At 41.3% G+C, this 22,946-nt stretch overlaps 1 protein-coding gene across 3 annotated transcripts in view; it reads left to right on the plus strand.

Annotated features, from left to right (window-relative positions):
• The window catches only part of gabrg2 (gamma-aminobutyric acid type A receptor subunit gamma2), a 107,553-nt gene that overhangs the window by 40,297 nt on the left and 44,310 nt on the right, over nucleotides 1-22,946 (plus strand). For all 3 annotated transcript variants that reach the window (XM_084138011.1, XM_084138010.1, XM_084138009.1), the window contains exons 4-5: nucleotides 5,608-5,828; nucleotides 16,033-16,115. In XM_084138011.1, coding sequence (XP_083994137.1) covers nucleotides 5,608-5,828; nucleotides 16,033-16,115 — 304 coding nt within the window. The remainder of the gene's footprint in view (nucleotides 1-5,607; nucleotides 5,829-16,032; nucleotides 16,116-22,946) is intronic.

Here is a 22,946-nt window from a genome sequence, read left to right on the forward strand (position 1 = left end):
TTATCAAACAGCTAATAATGCGTTGCTAATGTTACACAAACCATGTTTCCGTTGCTGTTCACCATCTCAGTCTGCCTTCTAAAAATCAGCATCCTTAGAAACGCTTTGAACAACTTAGAACGTCAGTGGAGAAAGGCATATAGTTCACTGTAATATACAGTGAGGAAAATAAGTATTTGAACACCTTGCTATTTTGCAAGTTCTCCCACTTGGAAATCATGGAGGGGTCTGAAATTGTCATCGTAGGTGCATGTCCACTGTGAGAGACATAATCAAAAAAAAAAATCCAGAAATCACAATATATGATTTTTTAACTATTTATTTGTATGATACAGCTGCAAATAAGTATTTGAACACCTGTCTATCAGCTAGAATTCTGACCCTCAAAGACCTGTTAGTCTGCCTTTAAAATGTCCACCTCCACTCCATTTATTATCCTAAATTAGATGCACCTGTTTGAGGTTGTTAGCTGCATAAAGACACCTGTCCACCCCATACAATCAGTAAGAATCCAACTACTAACATGGCCAAGACCAAAGAGCTGTCCAAAGACACTAGAGACAAAATAGTACACCTACACAAGGCTGGAATGGGCTACAGGGAAATTGCCAAGCAGCTTGGTGAAAAAAGGTCCACTGTTGGAGCAATCATTAGAAAATGGAAGAAGCTAAACATGACTGTCAATCTCCCTCGGACTGGGGCTCCATGCAAGATCTCACCTCGTGGGGTCTCAATGATCCTAAGAAAGGTGAGAAATCAGCCCAGAACTACACGGGAGGAGCTGGTCAATGACCTGAAAGAGCTGGGACCACCGTTTCCAAGGTTACTGTTGGTAATACACTAAGACGTCATGGTTTGAAATCATGCATGGCACGGAAGGTTCCCCTGCTTAAACCAGCACATGTCAAGGCCCGTCTTAAGTTTGCCAATGACCATTTGGATGATCCAGAGGAGTCATGGGAGAAAGTCATGTGGTCAGATGAGACCAAAATAGAACTTTTTGGTCATAATTCCACTAAACGTGTTTGGAGGAAGAAGAATGATGAGTACCATCCCAAGAACACCATCCCTACTGTGAAGCATGGGGGTGGTAGCATCATGCTTTGGGGGTGTTTTTCTGCACATGGGACAGGGCGACTGCACTGTATTAAGGAGAGGATGACCGGGGCCATGTATTGCGAGATTTTGGGGAACAACCTCCTTCCCCTCAGTTAGAGCATTGAAGATGGGTCGAGGCTGGGTCTTCCAACATGACAATGACCCGAAGCACACAGCCAGGATAACCAAGGAGTGGCTCTGTAAGAAGCATATCAAGGTTCTGGCGTGGCCTAGCCAGTCTCCAGACCTAAACCCAATAGAGAATCTTTGGAGGGAGCTCAAACTCCGTGTTTCTCAGCGACAGCCCAGAAACCTGACTGATCTAGAGAAGATCTGTGTGGAGGAGTGGGCCAAAATCCCTCCTGCAGTGTGTGCAAACCTGGTGAAAAACTACAGGAAACGTTTGACCTCTGTAATTGCAAACAAAGGCTACTGTACCAAATATTAACATTGATTTTCTCAGGTGCTCAAATACTTATTTGCAGCTGTATCATACAAATAAATAGTTAAAAAATCATACATTGTGATTTCTGGATTTTTTTTTTTTAGATTATGTCTCTCACAGTGGACATGAACCTACGATGACAATTTCAGACCCCTCCATGATTTCTAAGTGGGAGAACTTGCAAAATAGCAGGGTGTTCAAATACTTATTTTCCTCACTGTACATCATATACATAATTCACCTGCTACATTGCTAAATGTATATTTTCATATCAACAGAAAAAAATACCGGGATAACTTGGGGCCGTATGTATAAAGCCTCTCAGGGTAAAATTTTAGGCTTAAGTGTGTAAAAATTATAAGAATGATGTAATTTTACTCTTATTCCTATACTTAATAAGTGTGATTCCTTCACACTTATGAGGAATAAGCTTTCCTGTAGCTCAAACAGTAGAGCGTTGGTGCTTGTAACGCTAAGGTCATGGGTTCCTGATAAGAATGTAAATGTGTACCTTGAAATGCAATGTAAGTCGCTTTGGATAAAAGTGTCTCCCAAATGCTTAAATGTAAAATGTAAATGATTCATAAAGGTTCCTAAGTTTTAAGACTAGGTCTCAGCACCTAAATTATTTAAGAGTGCTAGAGAGGTATCCTAACCTAGTTAAGAGTAACAAGATGGCAGAAGAGAGGAGGAGACCACACACTTTCCAACAAAGATATCATGTATTGGAGTTATATGATGCAAGGGAGTGGATAAAACGATAAAATCTTGATCTGACCTTGTAAGAAATGTAACAACTTCTCACACTCTACAAATCAATGCTCTGACGGCAGTAATGAAAGTAATAATCAAATTTTTTGCCAACTGGAAAAATGCAGCAGTGCACTGGTGATGACTTGGGCCCTTCAGTCCACAGTAAGCTGAGTCTTAAATAGCACTATTGTGGCACTAACCACACCATACATACAGTACTGGCCAAATGTGATGTGCACATTTTTTTTTTTTTTTATGACCTAACAAGTTTGCTTAAACCATCAAAATATTATGAATATATATATATATATATATATATATATATATATATATATATATATATCCGGATCCGGCTGACTACGTTAACATTGGGATAAGAACGAGATAAACAGATGCCACTCCTCTTATGATGTAACAAGTACCTGGGATGTTATGAGAAGTGTTCCCGGCTCCGGTTGGCCTAATTTATGTAGCCTAGCAATCTTTTAAGGGATTTTAAGTATAGAAATGTGATAGTGTGTTAACTTATGTGTATGCTAGGATAAAGAGATGGAACTTTAATCTAGATCTTATCTGACAAAGTGTGTCTGACTTCCGAACAACGCTAGGAAGACCGTTCCAGAGTTTGGGTACTAAATAGCAAGTGATTTTGATATTCTAGATAATCAACTGGCCAAAATTGAGACCTATGTGGACGTGAAGGACTAGTCAAGTCACCTTTATTTGTATAGCGCTTTTTATAATACAGATTGTTTCAAAGCAGCTTTACAGTGATAACAGGAAAATAATGCAACAAAGTTTGTTTTGGCTGTACTGCAGCTCTAGAAGAAAATTGTGTCATTGTCCAGCTTAAGTGAGTTCAGTGTTGATTCATTTCTGTTGTAAAAAAGGTTCTTAACTAACTTGACAGAACTTCCATCAAGAGTTAGACAGTATTCTAGTTTATTTTGTGTGGAGGTTTTTGGTCCAATGATTAAAACCATTTATTTAATTTCTTTTTCTGAATTTAGTATCATGAAATTACTTGTCATCCAATTTTTTGGATCGGACCTCAAATAAATATAGAGCTGAGTATCATTAGCGTAACAAATGAAAACTGATGCCATGTTTCCTAATGATATCTCTCAAGGGTAGCATGTACAGGGTAAAAAGCAACGGTCCTAGTACTGAGCCTTGCAGTACTCCATAATGAACTTGTGATGATGCCTCTTCATTTACTGCTACAAATTGATGATGATCAGATAAGTCTGATTTAAACCATACCAGTACAAGTCCACTAAATTAAGTTTTATGTAACAAAGTTCGGGAGGAGCATGTTCAGGTAATCATCCAATCAGCACAAGAAGAAGCCAGTATAAATAAAGCCTTCCCTTACCTCCTGTCTCATGACAAATTTCTCAGCATCCCGCCACCACCCCATCATCTCACATTCGGCTGAGTCTGCTCATAGATACCTATGATCTATACATTCATAGGGGGGAGTACTCTGGGGTCGGGCTGAATTCCGAGCTCGGAGCCCTCCCCCCGGACAGCAAGCCAAATACGCATTTTAATATTACATCAGATTTCATTAACATGTGAACTCGTGAATGCCAATGTAATTTTCGAGCCTATTCAAAAAAATGTTGTGGTCAACAGTATCAAGTGCAGCGCTAAGGTCCAGTAAGACTAATGGAAAGATACAACCACGATCGGATGATAAGAGCAAGTCATTTGTAACTCTGATGAGAGCAGTCTCAGTATTATGATACAGTCTAAATTCTGACTGGAAATCCTCACAGATACCATTTCTCTCGAAGGTCGTACTCACACTAGGCACGGTTGTCTTGTACTGTGCCCTGGCGCGATTGCCACCATTCCCACTAACACTCACATTGCACTTAACGTTCAGGCCCGCAGCACGCTTTTTGTTTTGAAGAAAACAGGAAGAAAAGTGCTTTTGCTAATAGACTGCCTAATATATTTATCATTTATGCCGCACAGCGATTTTCACTTGATTGTACTGCACTTATCAAAAGATCATTACGGAGGCAGTTGACTTTGATGGAGGAATTTGCAGCTTTACTCACAAACTACAATTCCTGTTTATCAATAAAGTGAGAACCAGACCTGTTATAAACCTAAATATACTCTAATTAATTGAATTAATTGATGACAGTACTGCACACAAGAGTAGTAGCTGTTCCATGCTCCGGCGCGGCTAGCAATAACACTACACGCGTACTGAGCTTGAGCCCAATTGAACTGTATTTTGGCCCACCTCTTCCAAGCGGGCCAGGGCATGGTTAGTGAACCGCACCCGGCCACGGTACGAAGCAATCTCACTAGTCAAACGAACCAGACATTGGGGGTCAAATATGCTCAGGCATGGTTCAGATCGCCTAGTGTGAGTACACCCTAAGAAGCCAAAAAAAAAAAGGGAATTCAAAATCGGTCTGTAGTTAACTAATTCTCTAGGACCAAGTTGTGTTTTTAATGAGAGGCTTAAAAACAACCAGCCTAATGGCAATGATGAATTAATAACATTAAGAAAATGATGACTTCTATAAACATCTATTTCAGTAGCTTAGTCAGAATAGGGTTAACGATTTTGATTTTGATGATTTAACAAGTTTAGACCATTCTTCCTTCCTATAGCAAAGAAAGAATGGAAATTTTCCTCAGGGTGCCTATAGTGCACTGCCTGATGTGATACTGTAGCAGACGGTTGCATGGTTATAATTTTCTCTCTGATAGTATCAATCTTATAAGTAAAGAAATTCATAAAGTCATTTCTGCTGTGATGTTGGGAAATCTAGCAGTTTTTAAGGGCTTTCTGTAGTTAGAAATACTATCCTTCCATGCGATGCAAAATACCTCTAGTTTCCATTTTCTGGGCTGCTCTCTTAAGGGCACGAGTGTATTCATTATACCACAGCATCTGACTGTTCTCTTTAATCCTCAAGTGCAAAGGAGCAACCGTGTCTAAAGTGCTAGAAAAGAGACTGTCTGTAGTTTCTGTTGCAGTTTCTTAAGATATTTGTATGCTGAGGAGTTGAGACAAATCAGGATAATTATTTATAAAGTAATCTTTAGTGGCCTTGGCTAAATGAAGTATACACAAGACTAGATAATGATCTGAGATGTCATTAATCTGCTGCAGAATTACAACGCCATCAGCATCGATTCCATGTGTCAAAAATGGCCAAAAATGCCAAATAAAGTGGAATGCATATATTCTAATTGTGACAAAGGTGTATGCACTCAATAATTGTTTTTGCCTTTGTCAGTTACACAAAGGTCTGAAAGGTCTGCCTTTTACTATTCTTTAGGAGTACACAATTGACATCTTCTTCGCCCAGACGTGGTATGACAGGCGGTTGAAGTTCAACAGCACCATGAAGGTTCTACGTCTCAACAGCAACATGGTAGGAAAAATCTGGATCCCTGACACATTTTTCCGCAACTCCAAGAAGGCAGATGCCCATTGGATCACCACACCCAATCGCATGCTTCGGATATGGAACGATGGGCGTATACTGTACACTTTAAGGTAAATGCACTTTTTATTTAATTATTCCCCTCATACCTATATTGAGCATACCCAGATAGCAAACAACCACTGAAACAATGCTAAGTCAATGATGATGCATCAACACAAACTGCATTGAGTTGAAGTTACATAAAGTGGAGTTGGTTCAGTATCACTTTTTCACCCTCGGTTAATGTTGAAACCATGCTGAAAAAACAAACAAAACAAAAAAACATTCAATGGTAGTGTCATTAAAAGAATGTTACAATGTGATGCTGATTCTAGATTCTACATCCCTGTTGTTGAATAAACACAATTTGGTGAAAAACACTTAAAATAAAATCAACACCTTTCCAGTAATTGAGTCACTTTGTTTTTAATATTTGTTTTAACACAGTTTAGAACAATCAGTGATAAAAATGGAAAAGTAAAAGTGGTATAAAAAGGACTACAACCCTTAAAAAAATAATGCATTTAGCTTTAGGAGTCTTATGTCATTATGAATGCAAGAGGCCCAAAGGTTCAAGTTTTAAATATCTCGTTTACATCAGACTACTGCCTCCTTTCTTTTGGGATCTCTGAAATTTGTAAAAGCATAATGTCACCCAAGAGCAGGTCAATGGTCACATTCATGAATTTTAATATTGTAAACCAGAAGTAGGATTGTTTAACAAAAAACAAAAAAACAATGTGGTTACACAATGAGTGTGGTTGCACAACGATTACACAATGATTACAAAATTTGTCTAATCATTTCAAACATTTTATTTACCAAAATGTAAGCTTTATAAAAGTAAAAATGTATATGGTTGTAGTCTTATGACTTTACACCTTCTCTCTCTCTCTCTCTCTCTCTCTCTCTCTGTCTCTCTGTCTCTCTGTCTCTCTCTCTCTCTGTCTCTCTCTCTCTCTCTCTCTCTCTCTCTCTCTCTGTCGCACACACACACACTCCCTGCATACCAAACAACCTGAATGATGCCTTTGGAAGGCACTTTGAAGGGTTTATATAGTCTAATCATTACTGCTATGCTCCGTTATTACTCAGAGGAAGCTCATTCCCCACACATATGTTTCTCATATCACACGGTCGTCCTGTCTCCTCTGATGACGAACTTCCATTACACTTCTATGGTCTGTTCCGTACATAAGAAACCCAGAGAAATGTTTCTACACGTGAAACATGAAGCTAATATACACACGATTAAGATAGTAAATGATTTGTATCTGATTTTCATGCAATTTGGCTTATTTGCATAATAAAGGCTGTTTAAATGAGAAATTCAGGTGCACTGATTGAGGCTTAAAAACAAACAAAAAATGTTATCTGTTCACTCTGAGTATAGTGTCAGTATTTTAATGTTTCTGTTCATGCGTTCCTTCTCTAACGTTATTGTTCTGAAAGATTAGAAAAAATGCTGGTTAATAACGCTATTTTTTATATATTTGGGGGGCAAGTCGAAGCAAGTCGATCACGGGCATGCCGGGAGTATGACAGGGCGACGCAGCGTCTCGTTCCCTCTTCATGGAACTAGGGTTAGATGTTCCCTTTCAAGGGAATTCGAGCTGCGTCGAAACGCTGTGGGAACGTTAATACCTACGTCGTCATAAGAGCAAGCGTCTGTCCGTGTGAAGTCAGTGCGCACATTCAGACGAAAGCACCTGCGCCCCTGCAGTGGAGCTGAAGTCAAGAGCAGCCTGCCGCATCACAAACGTCATGTAAGGAAACTCCTGACAATAGAGCTTTAGAAGCAGCCATACTCCTAGTCGAGTGAGCTCGTACAGCCAATGGTGAAGGCTGCCCAGCTGACTCATAAGCAAGTGAGATAGCCTTGACCACCCACTTGCTCTGTTTAGATGCTGGACACCCCTTCCTGGGTGACCCAAAGCAAACAAACAACTGTTCAGATTTCCTCCACAGGGCAGCTCTGTGGACATAAGCATCTAAGGCCCTAACAGGGCAGAGCAGATTTAGTTTCTCTTGGTCTGACGTCAGAAAAGGAGGAGGACAGAAAGCCTGCAGTGTAATAGGTTTAACAGTATTAGTAGGGACCTTAGGAACATAACCAGGCCTAGGGTGAAGGAAGGCCTTTACCATGCCAGACGAGAATTCCAGGCATGAGGGTGAAACCGAGAGTGCTTGAATGTCTCCAATTCTCTTAAGAGACAAGATAGCAAGAAGAAAGATCATTTTTAGAGTGAGGTATTTCTCAGCAACTTTTTCAATAGGCTCGAACAGAGCTAGGGAGAGGCCTTCAAGTACAACGGCCAGGTCCCATGTTGGCACCCTCGTGCGGACTGCTGGCCTCAGCCTCAAAATGCCACAAAGGAAACAATTAATTAGTGGGTGTCTCCCCAGAGAAACTTCACTCAAAAGGAACATGGTAAGCAGCTAGTGCCGCCACGTACACCTTCAGTGTCGAATGGGATAACCCTGTGGAGAAGTGTTCCTGCAGGAACTCCAGCACTGCACCCACAGGGCAGTTAACCGGGTCCAACTTGTGCTCTCCACACAGGAAGTGAATAATCTCCACTTCAAGGTGTATAACTTACCTTGTGGACGGAGCTCTGGAGTGGAGGATGGTCTCCACAACCTCGGTTGAGAGACCTGTACTTATGAGCTGGGCCCCCTCAGAGGCCAAGCCCACAGTTTCCACAGTTCTGGGTGGGGGTGAAGGATCGACCCACTCGCCTGAGAGAGTAGGCCCCTCCTGATCGGAATCTCCAGAGGAGAGCGTTGAGGAGAGACACTAGGTCCGCAAACTATACTTGTGGAAGTGTTTCAACGCCTGGAACACCGCCAACATTTCTAGAAAATTTATATGCCACGATAGATGATGGTCCTGCCACAGACCTCGGGCTGGGCGACCACTCATGATCGCCCCCCAACCCGTGAGGGAGGCACCCGTCGTTAGCGTGATGCAACGACAAGAAGCTCCCAGCACGGGAACCAAGGTTCTTTCCACATGACTAAGGCACGAAGGCATCGTGGCATGACCTTGATCATGCGGAGTGGGTTTCCCCTCGGGGAGAACACCTTGGTCCTGGGCCACCACTGCAACGGTCTCATGTACAACAGGCCGGAAGGTATAACGTTGGACGCTGCTGCCATCAGACCTAACAGTCTCTGAAATTGCTTTACAGTGAGTGGCTGGCCTAGCTTCACTTGTTTCACGGCTGAGATAATCGAAGCAATACGAGCAGGAGACAGACGTGCCTGCATTGTCGTCGAATCCCATACCACACCCAGAAAAGTGGTCTTCTGTAGTGGAGATAGCACACTTTTCTTGGTATTCAACCCCAATTTTCTGATGTGAGCGAGAACGACATCTCAATGCTCAATGCCGTTGACATCTCAACCAATCGTTGATATAGTACAGTGTACGTATGCCTTGGAGTCGTAGCGGAGCCAGAGCTGCATCCATACACTCTGTGAAAGTGTGGGCTGATAAGGCTAGGCCGAACGGAAGAACACCATATTGGTAAGCTTTGCCCCCGAAAACAAACCTCAGGAACTTCCTGTGTTGTGGAAGGATGGACACAAGGAAGTGCACGTCCTTTAGATCTATCGTGACAGTATCGTGCAGTATCGGGGCCTCAGCCTGGGCAGAAGAAACCGCAGAGTGTGCTTCCAAACCCTGAACTGAGGCCCTGGATCTCAAACCCCTCTGTTAGATCCATTTGCGAACCCGAGCCACGGGGAGCGCGAACCGAACCGCCCTCCTTGAAGAACCCCTCTAGAACCCTGGCCAAACCCCGGGCCGAGACTCTCGCATATGTTTTAGGCCTTAATCTCAGAGTGCCACAAAGTAATAGTGACAAGGAACCCAAACTCCATCAGGTGGCAGAATGAAAAAAAAAAAAAAAAAACTTTGAAAAGCTCAGTAAGGGGGGCCAGTTCTCCTCTGGCCAACGAACGAACATGGTGTGATTATGATTCAGGCGGCATCACAAGTCAGAGTTCAGATTGGGGCCATTCAAATATTCATCCAGTTCCTTTTGCTTGAAGATTTATTCATCACGCAGGTATGGAGCCGGAGCTGACCATAGGGTCTGTGCAGAGCACCTGTCTGGTTCTTGTAGTCTCTGCTGATGCCAATGGCTGTCGTGTCAACGAGGCATTCACAGGGGATTGTCCAGTAGACACGGTCTCTGCTGACATTCAGGGCTGCGTTGTGGTCATGCCTAGGTGCAGGTCCACCTATGATCTGGATACGTACCGGATCCGGCTAACTACGGTAACCTCGGGATAAGGATGAGACAGACAGACTAATATTAGCATAGATGCCATTCTTCTCACGATGTAAGCAGTACATCGGGTGTTATGGGAATTGTTCCCGGTTCCGGCTGACCTAATTTATGCAGCCTAACAATCATTTAACTGATTTGAATAATAGAAACTGACAGAGTGTGTCTGTTTCCCGAACAAAGCTAGGAAGACTATTCCAGAGTTTGGGTGCTAAATAGGAAAAGGATCTACTGCCTGCAGTTAATTTTGATATTCTATGTATTATCAACTGGCCAGCATTTTGAGATCGCAATAGACGCGAAAGTCTATAATATGTTAAGAGCTCGCTCATGTACTGAGGAGTTAAACCATTTAGTGCTTTGTAAGTAATTAGCAAAATTCTACATGGCTCCCCATGTATCCCATGCATTAATGGGGAGCCAATGCAGTGTTGACAGAATCGGGCTAATATGGTCATAATTCCTGGCTCAAGTAAGAACCCTAGCTGCTGCATTTTGGACCAGCTGGAGTTTGTTTTTTAAGCATGCAAGGCAACCACCCAGTAGAGCGTTGCAATAATCTAGCCTTGAGGTCAAGAACACATGAACTAACTTTTCTGCATTTGTCATTGAGAGCATATGTTGTAATGTGGCTATATTTTTAAGATAAAGGGAAGACTCTCCACTTTAAGGTGTACAGTTTCCTCATAGAGGGAGCTCTACAGTTTAGGATGGTCTCAACAACCTGAGTTGAGAGACCAGATTTCAGGAGTTGGTCCCTCTCAGGGGCCAAACCCACAGCTTCCACACCACATCCCTGTCCGGGCGTGATAAATTGTGCCCCTAGCCAGTGACAGGAGGTCCCTCCTGAAAGGAATATCCCAAGGAGAGCTGTTCAGGAGAGATAAAAGGTATGTGAAGCACACCCTGGTCAGCCAGAAAGGGGCTACTAACAGATGAACCCCATCCTGGCGAACTCTCTAGAATTCCGGCAGCAGAACGATCAGGGGAAAAGCATATAGACCCAGCCTTGGCCACATCTGAACCATGGCATCCAGCCCCAGTGAAGCTAGATGCATGAGGGAAAACCATAGCGGACAGTATGTTGTCTCCTCGGATGCGAACAAGTCCGCATGGCCGAATTCCTTCCAAATCAACTGCACCGTCTCGATATGGAGTTTTCATTCCTTGTGCCTCAGCCCCTGTCTTGACAATATGTCTGCTCCCTGATTCATGTATCTAGGAATATAGACTGCTCTCAGGGAGAACTGAATTATGTACCCTCATCTACAACCTGCAGGACCTAATGAGACATGTTTGGCAGAAGCTTCCATGCTGCCAATAAGTTTGTCAAGGGAATAATTCTCTTGAGACTGACCTTTGGTGCATTCTGAGTAGGGAGTCCGATGCCCTGAAGCGGATGACTGGCAAGGTATAACCGCATATACTGCTCTATAACCCTCCCTCAGAAGGGGTGAGCCGACATTCTTTGCACCCACTCCATAGGCCACACTGTGATTCCCCCCACAATTCTAACATTTTGGCTGCATCTCTTTCCTCATTTTCATGATCCTCTCCACATCTAGCACACCTTCTTTTCCCTTTGCATGTCAGAGCAGTATGTCCAAATATTTGACCGTTAAAACATCTCATATGTTTAGGGACATGTTCCCTCACATTATATGTCATGTATCCTAAAGTTACTTTGTTTGGGAGATTTTCTTCCTCAAACTCCAACAGTATACTGTCACTGTATCATCTTATCCCTTACTATCTTATCCATCTTGTAATGGAATGTAGTCTTCCCCCATCACTCAGTTTCTCTCCTTTAGAGTTGCTTTATATCATCCATAGTAACTTTGACGGGTATACCCTTAAATCAATGTGTATCTCTTCTCCACATGGCTAGCACTTGTCACTTTGTTTTCCTACTTTTTTCATCCTACAAGCCCTTTCTTTCTGTTCTTAATTATTATAAATGATAAGTAAATTCCTGTCTCAAAACTCTGGCCATTTTTACCTCACCTACTTGATTATTTTAATATCGTAGTCTACTTCACTGGGCTTATGGCATGCAACTCTTTTTCTTCACTAAATCTAAGTATTACCTTGAATTCATAAACCTCTTTACCAAGCCTTTACCACTCCTTCCTTTAGAGTTATTCGTCACCTTTTTTACTTATCTCTTTCCAGCTTTTTCAAAGGAGTTTCCTCATTTCTCCCTTGATTTTTAATTTCCCTGATTAATCTCCATATGGTCTTTACTCTCATTTTCATCTGATTCCGCCCACTCTGGCCTTTTGCCTAACCACCACTGTTGTTATCATTCCGCCATGCTTGTATTCATACAGGTCACTTTATTTGTCAAATTAAATTAATTTAGTATTAAATAAAATAATGTGAAATTTAGTGATCAAATGTTCAAGTTCAGGGAAGATGGAGGCAGGAGCCGGCAAATGTTGAACATAACTTTAATCATAAAATAAACATAAACAACAAAACTAAAGGAGTGGCAGCAGCTGTCCTACTGACTGCAGCATATAAACATGATAAAAACAGCAATAAAAAAATGTCTCCTTTGTGGGACTTGAGACTGGTGTGTCGCACAGATGTGTCTTGTTAGCCGCTTTTCCACTGTCGGGCCAGTGCGAGCCAGGGCCAACAATGTACTGGGCAAGGCCAATAGACTCAGACCTTGAGCCGCGAGGCCAAAGTCAAGCAGTGTTTTCACAATCGTTCCAGTAGCCCCACAAGTGCTACCCTGAAACCCGGCCTTAACACGCCTCCATAGAACAATGTCACACAACCCCACAATTTCACCAGCATGAAACTAGCTGCCTAAAAACTAGTTAGATCACAATGATCATGACAGTAGCAAATGTTTGGTCTTTACTTAAAGAATCAAGACTCCATGCATCGACACATGATTTACAGTAATTTATCAAACCTTTAAGACATCAATCATTCTGAATCAAACTGGTATTTATCATTATCTCACATAAAAGGAGAACACATACTTATTCGGTCATGACTGCTTCCATTTATTTGTGATCACAGGAACACACAAAACAACCCCATTAATGGTTTGAAGGCAAAATAAGTATTGATAAAATATCATTAGAAAACTGTTGATATAATATCATGTTTGTCATATTTTTTTAGAAAGAATAAGCATCGCTCTTAATTTTCCACAAAATTATGCGATCTGAGGAGGTTTGAGTAATCTCTCCCATCTCACTATACTGTTAGCCTTTCAGCCAGACAAACAGAGGGAGCTCACAGACAGGAGTTATACGAGTAACCGGACTAATTGTAATTTGTGACGTATATGGATACATTAGTCCTATATCAACAAATGCACAGGGAAGAGACTGATGAAACCAAATAAATACACAATCATATAAATCATATATGATTTATCTTAGTTCTTCAAATGGCCTCAGGTATTTTCCATAATCATATGTGTATTTATTATCATAATGGTTAGCATAAGTAGCCTTTAGCATTGCATATAAATATATTTCTACCTCATGCAGTGATCAGAAACCCTGGATTGAATTATTTATATTTATATATAGCTATTTCAAACATTTGCTGTTTTTGAGCTGAAAATTGTTTTAAATGCCTTACAGGTTTTTGTTAGCTGGTAGTCTGATATGATAACACGAGAAATGAGCAGCAGTGTTGATCCTCTCCTGACTCAGATAAACTCCATCATTTGTTCATGAGCACTCCTCAAGCTTTAGACCAAGGTATTCAGCGGGCCAAAAACTGTTGGCCCCAGCTCGATCAAGCCCCGGAAGTGACAGTGGAAACTGGCTATTAGCATTCACTGCACAGGCCACGCTCCGCTCCGACGGCTCTCTGCCCCACCCAGCTTCATACCACATACCACATACCACGTATATAAAAAGTGACTTATATTGATAAAACTTTATTAAATGAGCTTATTCATGAACATGATTTCTGAGACCCATCGGATTGATTTTCATTGGCTGTGGAGGTGAACACGACACCTCCTATGATTTCACGCTCATTAACAGTGTTATCAATGTCTCAGTGGTAGTATTATCAGTGTGTAACAAAGTTTTAATTATTTTAAGTTTATAAAATAAAATGTCTGCATAATCTCCCTTAATGAAAAATTCATAATGATTTACAATGATGTCATATTGAGCTATATTTTATTTAAGCTCTATCTTTGCGTCTAGTACATTATACCCACCCACCCCCTAACACATATTTTGAGCAGTAAGATGGAGTATATGAAATTGCAAAATAAATATACATTTGTCAAAAAGTACTTTTTACATTTTAATACTTAAATACATTAAAAAATAAGTACTTCTGTGCTTTTACTCAAGTAAAACTGAAAAGGAGTACTTAATACATTTACTAGTGATCATTTATTAGGGTATGTGGACTTTTAATCAAGTACTTGATTTGTCTACTTCATCCACCATTGTAGGGAATGCACAGCCATGTTTATATATTTATAAATAGGGCTGTACTGCAATCTAGTGGTTACACCATGGTATTACAGATGATAAATGGTGCATAATTTAGAGGTAAATATTTAGTACCATAAAATCCCCTTATATAGCAAGTATTTACTTCTGTCAGGGGTGATCCTGAATTCAGCCTTGACAATGGGCCAGAAAAGATTGAATCACCTCACCTGAATAGCCATTATTATATTATATTATTATATGACATGTAGGGGCCTGTGTAGACCTTAATCCGCCCTTGCTTTAGGGAATAAAACCTGACTATTTTGAAAATAAACACATGCACATTTACATAACATATGCATGTGTGCATTACCACCTTGGCGACTGCATTAATTTTCAATAACTTGACAACATCCTTTATTCAGTCAATGTATTGTACATGATTTACTTATATTCTTTCTACTTTTGTGTCAAGTGAATGTCCTGAAAGACTGTCAACATACCTTCTGTTCTCTTCTTTTTAAAGAACGTCAAAAGATGTCCTTCATCTTTCATCATCCAAAGCATAAAACTGACAAACACTTGCCTGACCTTGTGTATTACTTATTGAAATATTGAGATCTGATTTATTTAAACACTAATAACATTAAAATTAATGTATTTAATGACAGTCAATAACAATACAAAATCAATAAACACAGAAAAATAAGCCAGTAAAACAAAGGAGGAGAGGCATCTGAGTAGATGCACCATTTGACATTGTGCTAGAGAAATCGTATTTCAGGTGGTTCAACAAACAAGACTTATAAGATATACCCGTTTTCTTTATAAAGCATCTCACATCTATTAGACTGCTAAGAAGTACATATGAAGAAACAAAATAGGCATTTCACAATCAGTGGGCATTTCAAACCATGATGGGGATTTTTAACTGCTTTACCGACTTGCTAAAATCATGAAGGCTCATCCCTAACCCCACCCCTAAACCTAGCCCCTAAATCGGGTTAAGTGCCCTTCATAGTTTGAAAACGGCCCTTTGATTGGGGGACAGCCTCTAGAGAACATAAGCTACACATCAATGCTAGTTCCATGTATCTTGCATTACTGATGTGTGGTGTTGGCTATCATCAAAATTTCAATGCTGATCCAACATACTTTAAACACTGAAACATCAATCTCAAACAAAATTGTGGTTTGGAGGAAAACTCAACATTGTTTCAATATTACTTTGCTATCTGGGTTGCTTTTGTAATAAAAAAAATATTTACAAGTGATCATGGTTTAATGTTCACCCTGACTTCTTTAACTGATTCTTTATGCAACTCTAGTCTGATTACATTCTTCTGGAAAGCATTTATCCAGTTATAACAATTATGAAGCACGCCTGCTATTAATTGCATTTGATGCCAACTATCAGCTTACATGTTTTGTCATTCGTTTTATTATGTATATCACTGTATTCTAGTGCTGTAGATTATTAATGTTGTTACAGGTATGCCAATGAAACAGCTTATATAGAGAAATCTAATTAAGGAAATTTCTGTCTGTAGGTTGACCATTGATGCAGAGTGCCAGCTTAAACTGAATAACTTTCCAATGGATGAACATTCATGTCCCCTGGAGTTCTCAAGCTGTAAGTCTGGCCATATGCTTAACTTGCAAATCCATTTATATTGGTTCCATTCTTGCTCGCTTTTTCTCTCCAGTTTTCTCCACCCCATGACTACTTTCATGCTCTGATGTAGTTGAGAGCATGGAAACCATTTTATGATGCTATTAAAGACACTTCCCTTCAATTTTTGTCTTGAAATATGAAGGACAGGTAATGAGGAAAATGACAATTTCCCCTAACTTGGAGATACATGTCTTCACATGCTTATACAAGCAAGCTGTGTCACTGCCATAGTTTTCTTCTTCTCATTTGGCTATGGATGGGAAATGAAGCAGCAGATGTGTCATGGGACAGTGTCATGGGACAGCATCATCTGTAGTTTCAGAGGAAATAGTGAATTTTTTTTCCCCCTAGAAACAGTACAGAGGAAAATGTGTTACTTTGAGAGTTGGAAATTGTTCTTGTTGATTAGTGGGGTGAGGCCATTGAGCTTTGCATCTCCTTGTGCTTTGAAAACCACACATCTTATGTAATCATATATATATATATACATATATATAGTGCCGAAAAACGGTTCATTACTCGAAGCTTTTAACACAATGTGCATCTTGTGGTCAGACTTGTTTTCTCCACCATATCTAACAAATCACTGCGGGGCAAAGGATATACAGTTTGAAAAAGCATGAGACCAAACAAAGCTTCGGAAGTCCGTTACATACAAGAGTGGTATCAATCAATACATTTCTATCTAATTTCTATCTTTCTATCTACTCATATCTCAAATGAATGTTTTCAACATTCTGATCATTGGGATCACCTTGGATCCTGACAACCATTTCTCCTCAGACATTTCCACCGTGGCTTGGTGGAAAGGCTCAACAATCCCAAGGCACTGATTCATAGAATCAGTTTCATAGAATATTCCTCATGTGTGAATGGTGACAGCTTGGATCTTAGAGTGAGGAGGACTGCTCCTAGAGGCTCTTGGTGCTCATACAGCTGCTGAAACATTGTGAAGGTGCTGTTCCATCTGGTTTCCACTTCCTGAATCAGTTGAGGCCTACCCATCTGGTGCTGGAATTGTGAAAGCCTGTCCTTGGCTGTGGTGCTGGATCTGAAGTGAACCACAATCTTGTGCCCTCGGGTACGGCGGTCTTCTAACTCAGGGATTGAATCAATGGCTTTCTTCACCACCAAGTTGAGACCATGGGAGAAGCAGTGTGCATTTTTAAAGTTTCAACACAAGCCACCATGTTTGCTGCACCATCAGTGACCATGCAGCTCACTTTTCCAGAGATACCCCATTCCCCCATCAGAGTGGGATTTGCTCTCTGCGATGTGAACTGTTGTGTGGGTCTTGGGGAACTTGGCCACACCCATGGATGAGAGCTTCCATTCTGAGGTCACATAGTGGCATGTTACTGCCATGCACGCATCAGTGTTAATTGATGTCCACATGTTGGATGTCAGGCTCACTGCTGCCACCTTCTTCACCTCAGCCTGTACCTTCTCCTTGTGCTTCTTGGCTACCATAGCCTTCAGAGCTTTCCTACTGGGGAGGATGTAGGCAGGGTGTAACAAAGCCCTGAAGCCTTCATCCTTTAGCAAAGAAAATGGCTGAGTGTCCCTTCACAACCATCTGGACAAGGGCCACATCCAGCTATTATTGTCTGTTAAAACATTAATAATAATTTTAGCATATTTATTTATTTATTTTAAATAATGCCTTCCATCTAGGGGTGTCGCAATATACCGGTATTGACGATAATCTTGATATTCAAAGCATGAAATATCGACATCGTGTTAATTAAGAGCAATACAATATACCGGTATTGGCGATATTGGCGTTTTCTAGACGCAGCGCTCGTCCGCGCCCGCGCAGCTAGAGTGAATCAGTGAAACACTCTGTCCACACCCGAAAAAAGTAAGCTCGCCAGTATTAAGAACAGAGTTCTTCGGCTTCAAAGAAAACAGCACCTTAAAGGTGGTCGCACACCGGACGAGAAGCGCAGCGCCACGTCTTTAAAATTCGAACACATTCTGTATGAGTGTACAGACACCGGACGAGAAGCACAGCGCGGTTCTATTCGGCGTCTGTCCGTGGCGCCCAGCAACGGCTCAGGACCTTGTTCAAAATCCTGCCGCGACACAGAGCACAGAAAAAAGTGTTCAGATCACAGACTCAGCAACTATTGTATTTAATTGTACAGTATAATCATAACATAGTACAGACATTATCTCAATTCCATAATGTCCTTAAACATAATGATATTGCTGGCCATAAACTGAGAAAGTGCGTGTCCGGTGTGCGATACCTCGAGTTGTCATAGACGCGACGCAGCTATTATTTTACTAGTCATCATGGAATGGGAAACGTGACATTAACTGTTAACAGGGGGTTTCTGTGTTCATATATTTAATAAGGGGTGATTATTAAAATTAAGAACCCCGTTTTCTTTACTCATCTTATTTTTGTAGCCTATTTGTATTTGCACTTGATTTTTTTATTCAAATCTGCTATCTGCATGACTTTATTGGCGCCAGTGAAACAACAGATTTAAGAGCTTTTCAGTTCTTCAGGAAACCTTCAGACAGTGTTTGGCTTCAGTTTGAAACCAGATAATCTTCACATGCTTGTCTTCCTTCACAAAAATTTGCCATAGATTGAGTATGCAAGAAGTAAAAATGCATGTGCCTTGTGTTTATCAGTATCCTTATGTTTGTTGGGTAAAAAAGAAAAACTATATAAACAAAGTAAAAATTAATTTGACTGATAACTACACCCCCCCCCCCCCCTCTCTCCCCTATAGATAGATAGATAGATCTATAGATATCGCGATATATCGATATTGTGAATTCTTTTGGCCACAATAACCGTGGTGTGAAAAATCTAACATCGTGACAGCCCAACTTCCATCATATATAATCTTAAAATAAAAGTTAGGCTTACTTACTGTGAGTAGGCCCTGCTGCAGCATTGGGTGGGGGTGTAGGGCTATAGCATGCTTAGCCCTAAGGTGCCTCAGCATTGAGGACATATTCTTGTTGTGCACCAATTGTTGAGTACAAAGCAAGCATCGAACCTGAAAAAGTATAAACATCATTACAATTATTAGCACATTAACAGATCTATTAAAACAATTTATTTGATCATACATATACAACACATTATGATCAGTCTACCATAATGATAAGAAGAAGAAGAAGAAGAAGAAGAAGAATTGCATTAGCCTACCTTAGTAGGGGATTCTATGTCAAAATGCTCCCAAACTATGGACTGGTCTCTCTTTCTCAAAATAGTCGTTTGCATCTTGATGTTCTACTGACAGCCCTCGAAGTGACGGGATAATCATTTCCCTTTTATGCATCAGGTGGGGTTACGAAGCGCCAATTATTTCAAACCTAAGCTTTGAAAACTTTGTCGCCGCATCGGAGTCCCGGTATTAACAATCCCAACACTGGTTTTACAAGTTGTGTTGTTACAAAGAGTGGATAGTTAGGCATGTAAGCAAGCAAGCATGCTTTTTGAGTTGACAGCAGCAGCAACAGTAAATACACATTTAAAGTGATGTTTAATGTTTTACAAGTTGCTTATCATGAAAGGAGTAAATAATTAAGCAAAGCTAGCCTGACAGTATGCAAGCTTAAAGCTAGCATGAGTTCCCCTGTACTCAATAATTTTTATATGAAAAAATTCTTCATGCCTTAAAATAGCTTGAATGTAACTCTACACCCTTGCTTCATTTAGTATACTTGGAACCATAAAAATGCAAATTAGCCCCGCCTCCACTCAGAGATCCACTCTGTCAACTTACTGAGGTAAACGCTGCACAATGGAATCGCTCTTTACAACGGCGGACATAAAGGTAATTAATATGATTAGCCTTTTGCTTGACTACGTTATCAACCAGCTAACAATGTGTTGCTAATGTTACACAAACCATGTTCCCATTCAGAGTCAGACAGCTTACTTTTACATTTACATTTAATCATTAAGCAGAAGTTTTTATCCAAAACGACTTACAAATTAGGAGAGCAATAGAAGCAATCAAACTAACAATAGGGCAGCAATAGTCAAGTCAAGTCAACTTTATTTGTATAGCGCTTTTTACAATACAGATTGTATCAAATCAGCTTCACAATGATAACATGAAAATTCATGAACAAAGAAACAAAGTAACAAAGAAACATGGACAGAAGAAACCACCATAAACGCAACAACGACCGACCAGGAACAGACTGAAACACAGGGCTTAAATACACATAACAGATCAGGGAAACGAGACACAGCTGGGACAAATTAACTCATAACGACTAATTAACAAGACAACACACCTGAAACGAGGAACCTAATTAATTAGTAACCAAGGAGACAAACATAACCCTGACAGTTCTCCCCCTTCCCGGTAGGTGCGTCTTCGCGCCGTAGATGGTGCAACAGGGGAGGGGGGGCAGGCGTCCTGGCAGGGTATGATGGCTCCAGGGCGATGGCGGCAGCTTGAGAGACCAGGGTGGAGCAGGCTGTGCAGGTGGCCAAGGCGGAGACGACCCTTCGGGCGGCCATGGCGGAGATGACACTTCGGGTGGCCATGGCGGAGACAACCCTTCGGGCGGCCATGGCAGAGATGACCCTTCGGGCGACCATGGCGGATCAGCCTTCATGGCCTTTCCAATCGCAGCAGTTTTTATTCACCAAACTTAAAAATCTCCAACAGGAACGCAGATACATGGACAGAAGAAACCACCATAAACGCAACAACGACTGACCAAGAACAAACTGATAGGAAGGGCCTGATCCTTCTAATGTTGTATATGGCAAATCTGCAGGACTGGGCAGTTCTAGCAATGTGGTCTGTGAAGTTCAACTGATCATCAATCACAACTCCAAGGTTTCTAGCTGTCCTGGATGTAGTTACGGTTGACGAACCTAACTGAATGGAGAAGTTTTGATGGAGTGTTGGGTTGGCCAGGGCCGCAGGGTTTAGTTGAAGGTTGTCTTTCATCTAGCAATAAATGTCTGTCAGGTAGGCTGAGGTGCGATCAGCTACCGTCGTAACCTCTGGTTAGAATGAGAGGTAGAGCTGTGTGTCATCAGCATAGCAGTGATAGGAAAAAAACATGTTTCTGAATGACAGATCCTAGTGATGACATGTAGATGGAGAAGAGAAGTGTTCCAAGCCCTGAGCCCTGAGGCACCCCACCTTTCCACGACACCCTGAAGGACCTACCTGAGAGGTAAGACTTGAACCACTGTAGTGTGGTTCCTGAGATGCCCTTTGTCTTGAGGGTTGACAGGAGGATCTGTTGGTTAACTGTGTCAAAAGCAGCAGACAGATCCAGCAAGATGAGTACTGGGGATTTGGAAGCTGCTCTTGCCAGTATCAGAGCTTCAATAACCGAGAACAGGGCAGTCTCAGTTGAGTGTCTGCTTTTGAAACCAGACTGGTTGTTGTCCAGGAGGTTGTTTTGTGCGAGAAAGATAAATACTTGGTTGAAGACGACTCGTCAAGTGTTTTAGCAATGAATGGAAGAAGTACCTGTGTGAAGAGAGGTGTTGATAATATTAGTGAGTGCGGGTACAACTGAAGAAGAAATGGCTTAAAGGAGATGAGTGGGGATAGGATCAAGTGGATAGGTAGTAGGGAGATTGGAAAGGATGAGTTTTGAGACTTCTGCCTCCGAGAGTGGAGAGAAGCCAGAATGTGTGTGTTAGCTTATGGGTCGCTTGTGGTTGTGATTGGTCGCTTATGGTTGTGGTTTTATTTATAAAGAATGTGGCAAAGTCGTCAGCTGTTAGGGTTTATCATGGAGGAGGAGGAGGAGGAGGAGGAGGAAAGTCTGATTTGTTTACAGCAGACTGGCAATTACAGAGACCAAAAGAAAAAGAAAGTAATGTACTAGAATCACAGGGAAAGTAGGTTGTTAGGATTGCGCTGCTTCCTACATGAGACATGATTTACGAGTGTTAGTAATAGTAGGAATTTTGAAGCACATAGTGAAAACAGGTCAAAAGAACAAGCAGATGAGAACAAGCTGTATTAAAGGAAAGAAAAACAATACTCAAGTACCTTGTTTTTGCTCGGTGGAGTCACGCAGGTAGAGCTGCCGCTGTATATACCAGGGTGGTGCCAAAGGATCAGCCTCCATGGCACTGACCCGTGAGCTAGGCTCGGCCACTATGGCTGGAGATGTAGCCATCACTGGACTCTAGTCAGAGGCTGGAGCCATCACTGGACTCTGTACTGTGCTCGGGGGCTGGTGTGGAGCTGTTAATAGACATAAAGAATAAAGGTTAGAGCCATAATAGACAGTGCAATGCTCTCTGAGTTAGGCACTAGAATTTCTCTTACTGGAATGGACTGGGGAATTTCACTCACTGAAGTGGACTGGAGAATTTCACTCACTGAAGTGGACTGGAGAATTTCTCTCACTGGAGCGGACTGGGGAATTTCTTTCACTGGAGCAGACTGGGGAATTTCTTACACTGGAGCAAATTCAGGAATTTCTCTTACTGGAGCAGACTGGGGAATTTCTCTCACAGGAGCGGAATCGGGTATTTCAATCTCGGGAGCGAATTTGGGGGTTTCACTCCCTGGAGCGGATACGCCACACATTAACTTGGTTTAGTTAGTTAGTTAAACGGTCAGAGTCATCTGTTTGACAGAAAAAATCATTGTATTAGCTGCATTCATGTTTTCTGCAGTGCTTTAGTGAAAATACCTACCGTTTTTTTTACCTACCGGTATTTTGCTGCTCACCGTGTTTCTGCTACTGTTGTTAAAATAACCACACCATCTGCAGCTCTTAGTGTGGCGCTTTACGTTTTTAGCGAGGGAGAGAAAGAGAAGCAAC

This window comes from Abramis brama (assembly GCF_963993115.1).
Source record: "Abramis brama genome assembly, chromosome: 15".
Lineage (NCBI taxonomy): Eukaryota > Metazoa > Chordata > Actinopteri > Cypriniformes > Leuciscidae > Abramis > Abramis brama.